We start from the raw sequence: 10,851 nt of genomic DNA on the forward strand, positions 1-10,851 counted from the left end.
GTTGCTTATATAATTGTTTGTTTTAACAAATGTTTTCAAACTCTAATTTTCAAAATGGTGTTGCTTTCAATCAATTCTTTCAAACCTCCACAATTTACCCCTCTATTATAAATAGAGTCATATGTCCAACACACATGGCCTTGTGATACATCTTGAATGCCTATGCCTTTTTCTACGCACGATTCATGTACATATTTTTTAATAACTTGTTGTCAGCATTTGTAGGTGTTGTGTAACCTTTCCATACCAATTCTCAAAGTTCCAAATTTTGAGATATGAGGAAACAACTAAGTTTGTTCTTCTAGTAATCAAAATTTTCACCATCAAAACATTGAAATTTTGATTGAGTAAAAAGTATTGCTCTCTTCATTATCAGAATTTTCATGTTCAACCATTATTTCTAAATGATCTTTATTCTTACATGATTAAGTGTTCAAATAAGAGATTTGGACTCTCATAATAACTGAAGGTGAGAAAAACACAAGAAATGAGATGTTCAATTTTGTTAGAGCTTAAAAACTTTTCTTGAATGTTAAAGATAAAAATCAATACAAACAAAAAAATGATTCTCAAAACAACATTAATTTCAACTCAATGCATTTTAGATGAAAATCATCAAATTTATTCTTCAGAAAATAAAGTTAGTAAATATTCATTGACTTGTAATAACAATCAATAAACCAGTAAAATCCTCCAAAACTGAAGTGTGTGAAACATTATCCTTAAGCATTTATCATGAAATTCACCAGACAGTGACAATTTGATCCAAGCAATTATATATATCCAAATGCATGAAATGAATTACAATCCTAGACATTCTATTTCCACATTGATGAAATGAAATATGTAATTCAGATAAGGCTCTGTCTACACTTAGGTGACAGTAAAACTTGTATCCCAAGTAACCTAAATGACATTTATTAATCCTAATTTGTCTCCCTAATCTATCAATTAATGTGGATCAAACAACTTCCCTTCCTTTCCCTTAAAGATTAAGATTTCTCCTCATCTGATTGAGAGCATGGAGGATCAGAATTCACAAAGAAGTCATCCACTGAAATTAACAACAACAAAAAACTTTGTTAGTATTTTTTTTAGTATTTTTCGTAAGCGCTTAATTAAGTTGTTTATTCAAACGTGGCGGTTTAGAACTACCTATATCCTGTTGATCGGGAGATTCAAGCAACATGTCTGAATCAGATGGCAAAAACGGCGAACCCGGATAGTTTCCCAAAGCTCCTAGATCTGCAATTTGCAAACGCAGTTGTAAATATCGGGCGAATTTAACGATATATCTAAAATAAGATCTTGATATGAAATTACCTCCCAAGTTCGGCAAATCTGCAGTTAAATCTGATAGGCTAAAATTCCATTGAATTTGATCCAGAGATCGAGAAATTCCGTTTCCGCCATCTTGTGCCAGCTGTAGTCCTACTGAACTTGCCACGTCGGAAGTAAATGCTGAATCGAGAACGGATGCGTCTGTGCCCATTCCTGATATTTCGGATGCGGTGAAGGGGAAATGACCACTCGATGCTACTGATGTTGGACTCACTGGCATTTCTGAGACGGACGACATTGTGCCGTTTTGTTGAATCATGGGAGCCATATCAGGCACACTATGGTCCATCACCATACTTCAATAAAAAACAAATGAATTATGCTAAGTACTCCACATTCAATCGTAACGGTAAAATATTGTCTGATGTATGAATAAAATAAAAGATGATAATCAGAATGAATTATGCTAAGTACTCACTCGTTCCCAGAATTCATACGAATAGGATGAAAATTGCTCGGTGCAGGGACTCCATTAACGACGTGACAACTTGATATACCCATGGAGTCTATATGAGGTTGACCTGCTGCTGGCATAGGATGCTGTTGTAGCACTGGATATCCCATAGGTAGATTGTTGACTGCACTGCAAATAAATGGTGTTAAAGAATAATGGAGAAGTTTTTAAAATATTAGATTACAGATTAGTTCACTTTAATATAATCAAGAAGTTTCCGCAATTTTAATATCGGGTATTGTTGGATATCGCTTTGAATAGGGACATCAATTGTGCATGGTTTCATAAATGAATTGAAAGTAGTTAAAACATTTCACACATTCTGAGTGAAAATATAGATGTTCAGAAAGTGCAGTTAAGAGAAATCACTTCTTTACAAAATAGTGAAAGGTGGATGGAGTTCTCTTTTGGTAAGAATTTTAGCAGTTAAAAAGGAAAAGAGATTTAATATTTTATTCAGATTACTAAAAATGGTAAGAGTTCTCCTTTGGACCCTCTTTTTGAGGTCCATTGGGAAAACCAGAAAATATCAAGGGAGAGCTTGTTGGGATTGAGTTTTTTAAGTTAATCTACTAATCTACTGGCATACGCACATGTGCGATTATTTGAGAGAGCTTATGAAAAACAGCTTCCGACATGTTCTATAAACTCTCTAGGACAACTTACAAAAACAGCTTATACAACAATAACCAAGCCTCATCTCACCGAGTGGAATTGGCTACATGGATCAACTTTTACCATAATGTTCTATCCAGACCCATACTTTTATCCAAATCGTTAATCTCGAGATCTCTCTTAATAACTTCTCTTACTGTTTTTCTAGGTCTTCCTCTACCTCTAGTTGTTTGACTCCTCTCCATCTGATTTACTCTCCTTACCGCATAATCCACAGTTCTTCTCTCTACATGCTCTAACCACCTAATTCTACTTTCCACCATCTTTTTCTAATATAGCTGATACTCCAACATTCTCTCTAATATTGTCATATCTAATCTTGTCTAGTATTACCGCACATCCAACGCAACATCTTCATCTCTACTACAAGCTTACTTTATCTTCGTGTTGATTCTAAATTGCCCAACATTCTTTCTCATACAACATCACAAGTCTTACCATAGTCTGATAAAAAGTTCCCTTATACCTTAAGTGGTACTTTCCACTTAAGGTATAATCCACAGTTCTTCTCTCTACATGCTCTAACCACCTAATTCTACTTTCCACCATCTTTTTCTAATATAGCTGATACTCCAACATTCTCTCTAATATTGTCATATCTAATCTTGTCTAGTATTACCGCACATCCAACGCAACATCTTCATCTCTACTACAAGCTTACTTTATCTTCGTGTTGATTCTAAATTGCCCAACATTCTTTCTCATACAACATCACAAGTCTTACCATAGTCTGATAAAAAGTTCCCTTATACCTTAAGTGGTACCTCTGGCATTTTGGTACCCCTAAAACCCTCCTTCATTTTCGTCACCCATCTTAAATTGATTGTTTACATCCCCCTCTATTTCTTTGGCATTTTGTTTGTATTATTTACTCAAAATATAATTGTGTGACTTGTGAGATGATAAGATCTCCAAATAATCTGTCTTTCTACCCTGTGTCAAAACACTGGTCAATATCCCTTTCATACATATTTTGGATAGCTCTAATATATGCAATCTTAACCTCTTTCTTCTCTAGGTCTTTCCACAAAATCCCTCTAGACACTCTATCATACGTCTTCTCCAAATCAATAAAAATCAAGTGCAAGTCTTGTTGGTCCATCTGATAGTGCTCCATCACATCTCGTAGTAGATAAATCGTTTTCATGGTCGCCTTCCCAGACAAAAAAACAAATTGATTCTCAGTGACCTCATAATTTGGTTTAAAGAGTTTGGTGAGTCACTCAATGCCTCTATCTCCAAGAATTTTCCACACTTCAATAGGTATGTTCCCAACCACCTTATTGTTACTCGTCCTTTTCAACACTTCTTTTACCTCTTGTTTCAGAATCCGACGGTGGTAACTATAGTTTCAATCCTCTTTTCTAATGTCGAGCCTGTTAAAGTCCAATGAGATATATCCTTCGTTAAATAAATTGTAGAAATACGTCTTCCACCTAACATTTATATCCTTTTCCAGAACCAAGACTTTACCTTCTTCATCTTTAACACACTTCACTAGACCCAAATCTCTTGTCTTTCTTTCTCTTCTCTTAGCAAGCCTATAAATAGATTTTTCTTCCTTGGTTTTAAAAAATTGGTATAATTCGTCAAAGGTTTGGTTCTAACTTCACTCACCGCCTTCTTAATCTCGTTCTTAACTTTCTTAAACATTTCCCATGTTTTGGCATTTTTACACCTAGACCATTCTTTAAAACATTCATTTTTTACTCTAACTTTACTCTGAACACTTTCATTCCACCACCACAATTCTTTACCCCTAGGTCCAAAACCTTTTGATTCTCTCAACGTCTCTTTAACTACTTTTCTAATCTTTTGGGCTATCTTATTCCATATATCATTTACACTTTCTTGTGGTTGTCAAAACCCTCCCTTCAAGATCATGTGTTGGAAACTTTCTTGCTTTCACCCTTCAAATGCCACCACTTAATTTGTGGTGGTCCCATGTGACTTCTTCTCTTTGCTTTCCTCTCCATTCTTACATCCATAACCAATACTCTATGTTGGATAGTCAAGCTCTCTTCTGGAATAACTTTACAGTCCAAGCAAAACTTCATATTTGACTTCCTAATAAAAAAAAAATCTATCTATGAACATGTCACTTCACTCTTATATGTGATAAGATGCTCATCTCTTTTCTTAAACAAGGTATTAACTATGGTAAGATCAAAAGCCGACGAAAACTCCAAGATGGATTTACCCTCTGCATTTACCCACAGAAACCATGCCCCCCATGCACGCCCTTAAAACCTCTTGATATGCTCCCTGCATGTCCATTTAGATCCTCTCCTAGAAAAAACTTCTCTCCGCAGGGTATATCCTGAAGTAAGTCTTTTAAATCCTCCCATAAAATTTACCTTAAGGTGTTTTGTTAACCCAACCAAGGTGCGTAAGCACTAATAATAATAAAGGTGTCTTGTTCCACTACAAATTTCAAGGCTATGATTTGATCCCCTACTCTTTTCACATCCAAAATATCCTTCTTCCACTCTTTATCCACAATAATCCCCACCTCATTTCTCGATCTAACTTTTTCAGTTCCGAGTTGCCTAATTCTTGTCTTTTCACATGAAATTGATCTTCCTCCTGACCAAAGTATCTACTATTTCCTTAAATTCTCCCGTAAGCGTGCCTATATTCCATGATCCAAAATAAATCCTACTCTCATGAACTAACTTCTTTACTCACACCCCTGTTTATGATTACAACTTATATGAAAACTAATTTAAATTTATTTTATCTTTTGTTAAATAAATAGCTTATACATATTTCTACTATCGGCATTTAGTCAAGTTGTGTTGAAGAGTCCCACATTGAAAAGAATATGGTCTCAATACATGTTTACAAGTGGGAGCAATTCTCACCTTACAAGTTGGTTTTGTAGGGATGAGTTAGACTCAACTCAACCCACACATTTAAGATTTTGTTTATCCAACCATGGCCTAAAATTATTGACCTCTTATTGATAGCAACTCAAAATATTTCAATGATACTATATGTTATCAAGTCTTCATAGTTTTAAAGAACTTCAATCTATACATTATACATGATGAGAGGGGTAAGAATTTACCAGGCATAGGATGGATTCCATTTTGTATTGGGGCCAATGGAACCTTTGGAGGCATGGGATACTTCATTAGATGACATTGATGTTCAAGCAAGTGATTGAATAAAAGTATCTGCTTTTTCAATTTTAGTCTAACATAATAGGCTCTGAAGAAATCAGCATTCTCTTCTTCCAACTTCTGCCACACTGAATTAATAAAAGCAACAATTACAAAGCAATGTGAAGGAAATTATAAAAATGCAAAGCCATTCATTGGTGTAATAAAAGAAATATGTTACAACAATCAAGTTATTTAAATAAGACACAACAAATCAGCCTGTTTGGATATTTAAGCTCACCTACTGGCATAAGTACTTGTAAAATTGTTTGAAACAGCTTACAGAACGAGTCACACGTCCATAAGCTGTTTAAAGCTGATTTTCATAGCTTATATATAAACAGTTAGACTTTTTAATTGATCTTTTATTATAGAAACAATGTGTCAATGTATACATACACACTTATATGATAAGCGTTTGACTTAACTATTTATCCAAACAGGACCTAAATGTATAAAGATTTTTCAGCGAATAACATATGCAATAGATAATTGATCTTTAATTGATATGCAATATATAAATGACATGACAGAGAAACCTAAAGATACCTACCAAGAGTTGTAAATCCGGGATCTATCTTTGCCCGAGTCAGCAGTGTTTTAACGACTTCATCTTTATTCATATATAATTGCAGGCAACGTTCTATCAAATTCTGGACCTACAAAAGTTTTTCGAATAAACAGAATAAGTTATCCAATCCACAAGACAAAGGAAGTAAACAAAAAAGTAGACAATTATAGAAAACTAGTCAAGTGTTTTAGTAAATGACTACGATATTCTTACAAGCTCAATATCCTGCCGCGAAACTTTTTTGCTATCATTGCTTGAAGCAGATGCGGACCCTGAGTCTGCAACGGGAGCATCAGTTGTGTGATTGTTAGGTGGCTCACTCTTGGGCTCGTGCGAAGCTTGAGCTGATGACTGTAATTCTTCCGTGCTCTACAAATCCATAGAAGTTGTATTTAGATTAATTACAATATTGCAAGCAGCGAAAAGTGTTACGAAACAGATCTAGATAATCAGAGTTCGCGTCACCATAAGAGCTGAAAGTAAGGAAACATTCTGTAATATCGAAAATGCAACAGAATCAATGATGTTTTCGTCTTTGGTGTTACAAGTTCAGCAAATTGATGGAAAATATATATGTTGATTGAATTAAGTAGTTTCCATACAAGAAGTAGACCGTTAAAACTAGATATTGCTAGGAACAATATCATGCATTTATATTAGAATAAACCATCAATATAGTCCCTAAAGTAACAATATTTCCCCAATTTAGTCCCTAAAGTATATAAAATCGGTCAAATTAGTCTTTGCTATTAAGATATTCAAGACCAAATTGACAAATCTGCATATGGTTTACGGACAAAATTGCCGGATTTTGTATACTTTAGGGACTAGATTGATGATTTATTCATTTCTACTATCAGTATTGTCGGCAAATTGGGGCAATATACAGTAGAACAGGAATGTTGATCACTAGTCGTTGATATTTCAAACGATATATGTAAGAGGCGTGACAGGAAAACCTGCAAGTTCTTCATTTCAGCAGAAAGAAGGTTAACTGCATGTCTTTTGGGAATTTCGAGTAAACACTAACTTCCTCTGAATCCAATATTGGTTGGATAAATCTCTAAGACACCACCATGTATAAACAAATCGAATCTGTAACAACAAAAACACGAGAGAACCATAAACCGTGCCGCTTCAATAAGTAATGTTCCATATCATTAAAAATCACAAAAATAGTATGTTCTACATTATACATAAGACAGATTCTCCTATGATAAAGAAAATGAAGTTTCCTATAAGCACGTAAAATGAATACTAAGTACCTCCATTGAAAACAGATAAACAAAAACAACCCTTTTGAATCTCAAGTAAAAAAACAGAAAATTTTAAGCAAGTAGATAAAAACAAAACTTGAAACAAACCAGATCTAAATTGATAATGAAGATTATAGAACTAAAACTTATTGACCCAATTCAAAATTTCCTTCAAAGGAACAAACTTTTTAAGCTACAAGACAACATAGAACCACCCAAATACATAAACACAAAAAGGGTAATGAAGATCTGAAAGAGAAAAAAAAATTTACCTCACACCTTCTTGAATCTGCAATCCCAGATAAAAAACAAAATAAAAAAACAGTTTTTATTTCGACAAATTGAGAAAACCGAAAACCCCACCACCAATTTCAAACTAAACTAGCTTGAAAAGTATTCATCAGTAGAAAAGATTGAAACTTTGGGAATTTTGAGAAGTGGGGTTTGAAATTTGAAGAGTGAAGAATGAGAATAAGAGAATTGAGGTTTAAGCAGAGAGAGAGAGAGAGAGAGAGAGAGAGAGAGAGAGAAAGAGAGATATTTTTGAAAAGGGTGGAAAATGATATTTACAGTAGAGACAGAGAGAAGAGAAGTGTGTGAGAGTAACAAAGAAGAGAATTACAGAGAGAGAGAGAGGGGGGGGGGGGGGGTTAGAAAGAAAATGGTGGGTGAATAAGAAAACAAAAATTTGAGGTTGATGAATGAAATTGAAATTTATGGAAAGAAAATAAAAATCTACCAAAATGGGATAGTGACTTCTTTTGACTCTTATGTGATTTGTATTTGAAGTTTCTTTTCTATTTTTTTTAATAGAAAATTTGTAGAGAAAAATTGAAAAATATGATAAAGACTCTTAAAGAAAATAAACAATTATAGTAAAAGAATCTAACAATAAGTGTTATTTATTTTTGAAATTTAGACTATAAATAAATACAACTTTAAATTTGATTTTTTTTGTTGTTGAGAATTTTGACTGAAATTATAAAAGATACCAATCAATTAAAAATAAAGATTATATTATATTCATATTTTTTGAATTTTTTTAATTATTTGGACAAAATTAAAGTAATACAAAACAAAAATTAAAATTTTTAATAAGCCAACACAGTTAAAAGTCACATTTTCTTATGTTTTTATTATCTTTAGTTGATATAATAGCTCCAATCTCTCATTTAAACACTTAACAAATGTAATAGTAAAATATTTTTAAAAAAAATATGATTGATCATTCAAACAACAAGCGATCAATACTTCTTAATCAATTAAACCTCTTATGTTTGTTTAGTGGAATAAGATTTAAATATTAGAATGATAAGCTTTACGGTTTTTAACGTATGTTTTGCAAAATTCTTATTTGCTTATGTTTTCATATTTTAAATTATTGTAATATATATTTAACTGACTTTTTATTTTGACAAAGGAGGAAAAGTATACTCTCACGAGGAGTAGATTATATTTTCTATTTGATTGAGAGGGAGTTTGATTACTTCAAATGCTTGTGTCTATTTCTTTACCATCTCCTTAAGAGGTGTGTTGTCATCATCAAAAAGAGGGGAATGAGGAATATTGTTTTGTAGGTTAATTATAGGCGATATTCCTTTAATGAGGACAACAACTTTTGATGATAAGAGTTAGTGTCTAATGATGACAACTAGTCCTTGATGACAATAACTAAAGTCAAACATAAAGCGATTAAAGATAAAAACCAAATTATTAGGGTTTTATGGACTTGACTCTCTGATGATGGAAACCAAGCGAAACCAAAATCAAGTCTCATCTCAAGTGATCTCAAGAAAGTGTTTACAAAGATAAAGCAACTAACAAGTCTTGAAGTATATGAAAGTATGAAAGTCATGCCTCGATACATCTGAGTGAACACATTATAAAAGCATAAGGGCATTCTTGTAAAAGTGTATGGAGAATCACACACACAAACAAGTTTTCAAACTTATTTTTCTTAAGAAAACATTTTCAAAAATGCCTTGAAGTCGTGCTAGATGAGTCGGCAGCTGTCAGAAAAACTAAGAGCAAGTTTTTCCTCTTGCCAACCAATTGACACTTCTTCTAATTGATTGGAATAGTTCAAAAACACGCCCTAAACAATTTGAACAGAGCCTTAATGATGGACAACGACTAACTATATATATATATATATATATATATATATTATTTCCTTTTTGAGCTTGTTAATCAATTAATTTAGGCCTACTAATCGATTGGTGCATGTTGCCAATCGATTGGCAAGTCATAAATGGCCCTAAAACTTTTTCCTTTTTTGTCATCCTTTAGCCTATAAATAAAGGTACCTTCCAACATACTTTCACATCTACAAACATGACTTCATTTATCACTTCTCACTCTCCCTCTAAAAAATACGCTTGTTTACTTTATCTCGCTAAAAGTTTAGCCTTACTACTTATCGAGAACGTCATTTTACAAGTGATGAAGTTGTAACTCAGGAAGGGTAGTTTTGTAAGTTCGCCAAGGAAGTTTTATTTTTAAATTGGTTAAAGATTGTATCCACTTAGGAATTATTTGTGTGGGTTTGAAGCTAAGCCCGTTAAAAAAATTTGGTTTGGGGATTGTGTGATCAACTCTCTATTTAGGTTCGAAATTTCAACACGTAAAAAAGCTTTCAAAGGTTCGAGATTAGCCTGTGCTAAAATCTCATATGTTATTGGTTAGCCTACGATTAAACCAAGTTTAGGTTAAAGCTTAGTCGTGATAAAAGCTTGTTTAGGTTTGAGAATAATCCGTGCTAAAATCTCATAGGCTCTTGGTTAGTCTGGTATAAAACCAAGTTTCAATTTGCAAGCTTAACCTGATGTTAAAAGCTCTCATGGTTTAAGATTATCTCATGATAAAATATCTTTTTGAAAGCTTTAATACTAACCGCTCCAAGTTTCTTGTGGAAAAGACACTAACCACTGTGATCCATTGTTTGGAAGGAAAACTCATCGCTTCACACCTTGTTTTGTTGTTTGATTGGAAGTTAGCCATAAACTTCATTTTCCTTATATAATGGGGTTTGAGATCTCATTCTACTAAAAAATCTTATGTTTATTGGATACTCTCAAAATCAAATATTGGGGACAGGATTAAGTTGTTTTTGATTGAACCTTTATGATTCCTTGGTGTCTTCTCTCTTCCTTTAGCTCTTAATTTTTTGCACTTTAACTTCTTCAATTTTATTTTTCCGCTGCTTAATTATAAACCTTTTTCAAAAATATTTTCAGAACTTTAATTTTGATCCTTTTTTTTTTCAAACTCAAGTTTTTCTGAAACACACAATTCACCCTTCCTTCTCTTGTTTGTGAAGTCACATGTCCAACATGATCATCTTCAACTGGCTTAAACAATTATCCATTGTTGAACTTCAATTTATTTTTG

General features: G+C 33.1%; 1 protein-coding gene across 2 annotated transcripts; it reads right to left on the bottom strand.

Annotated features, from left to right (window-relative positions):
- Positions 1-759: 759 nt before the first annotated feature.
- On the bottom strand, positions 760-8,099 carry LOC131616524 (uncharacterized). 2 transcript variants are annotated; one of them, XM_058887881.1, is made up of 9 exons: positions 7,734-8,096; positions 7,165-7,300; positions 6,419-6,574; positions 6,188-6,293; positions 5,541-5,723; positions 1,760-1,919; positions 1,324-1,637; positions 1,156-1,245; positions 760-1,054 (listed from the first exon to the last, which is right to left on the bottom strand). In XM_058887881.1, the coding sequence occupies exons 2-9, from the start codon at positions 7,177-7,179 to the stop codon at positions 993-995; spliced, it is 1,086 nt and encodes a 361-aa protein (XP_058743864.1). In that variant the 5' UTR covers positions 7,180-7,300; positions 7,734-8,096; the 3' UTR covers positions 760-992. The 2 variants fall into 2 exon arrangements, with proteins under 2 accessions (XP_058743864.1, XP_058743863.1); XM_058887880.1 differs by having other exon boundaries at positions 1,156-1,637; positions 7,734-8,099.
- Positions 8,100-10,851: the final 2,752 nt, after the last annotated feature.

The sequence above is a fragment of the Vicia villosa genome, linkage group LG7 (assembly GCF_029867415.1).
Source record: "Vicia villosa cultivar HV-30 ecotype Madison, WI linkage group LG7, Vvil1.0, whole genome shotgun sequence".
In the NCBI taxonomy this organism is placed as follows: Eukaryota; Viridiplantae; Streptophyta; class Magnoliopsida; order Fabales; family Fabaceae; genus Vicia; species Vicia villosa.

Bases quoted from the DNA above. Each gene is read 5' to 3' on its own strand.
- LOC131616524 (XM_058887880.1), bottom strand. The intron at 6,294-6,418 runs GTAAGAATATCG...AAACTTTTGTAG, and splicing joins CGCGGCAGGATATTGAGCTT to GTCCAGAATTTGATAGAACG. The intron at 1,055-1,155 runs GTAGTTCTAAAC...TGTTAATTTCAG, and splicing joins TCCCGATCAACAGGATATAG to TGGATGACTTCTTTGTGAAT.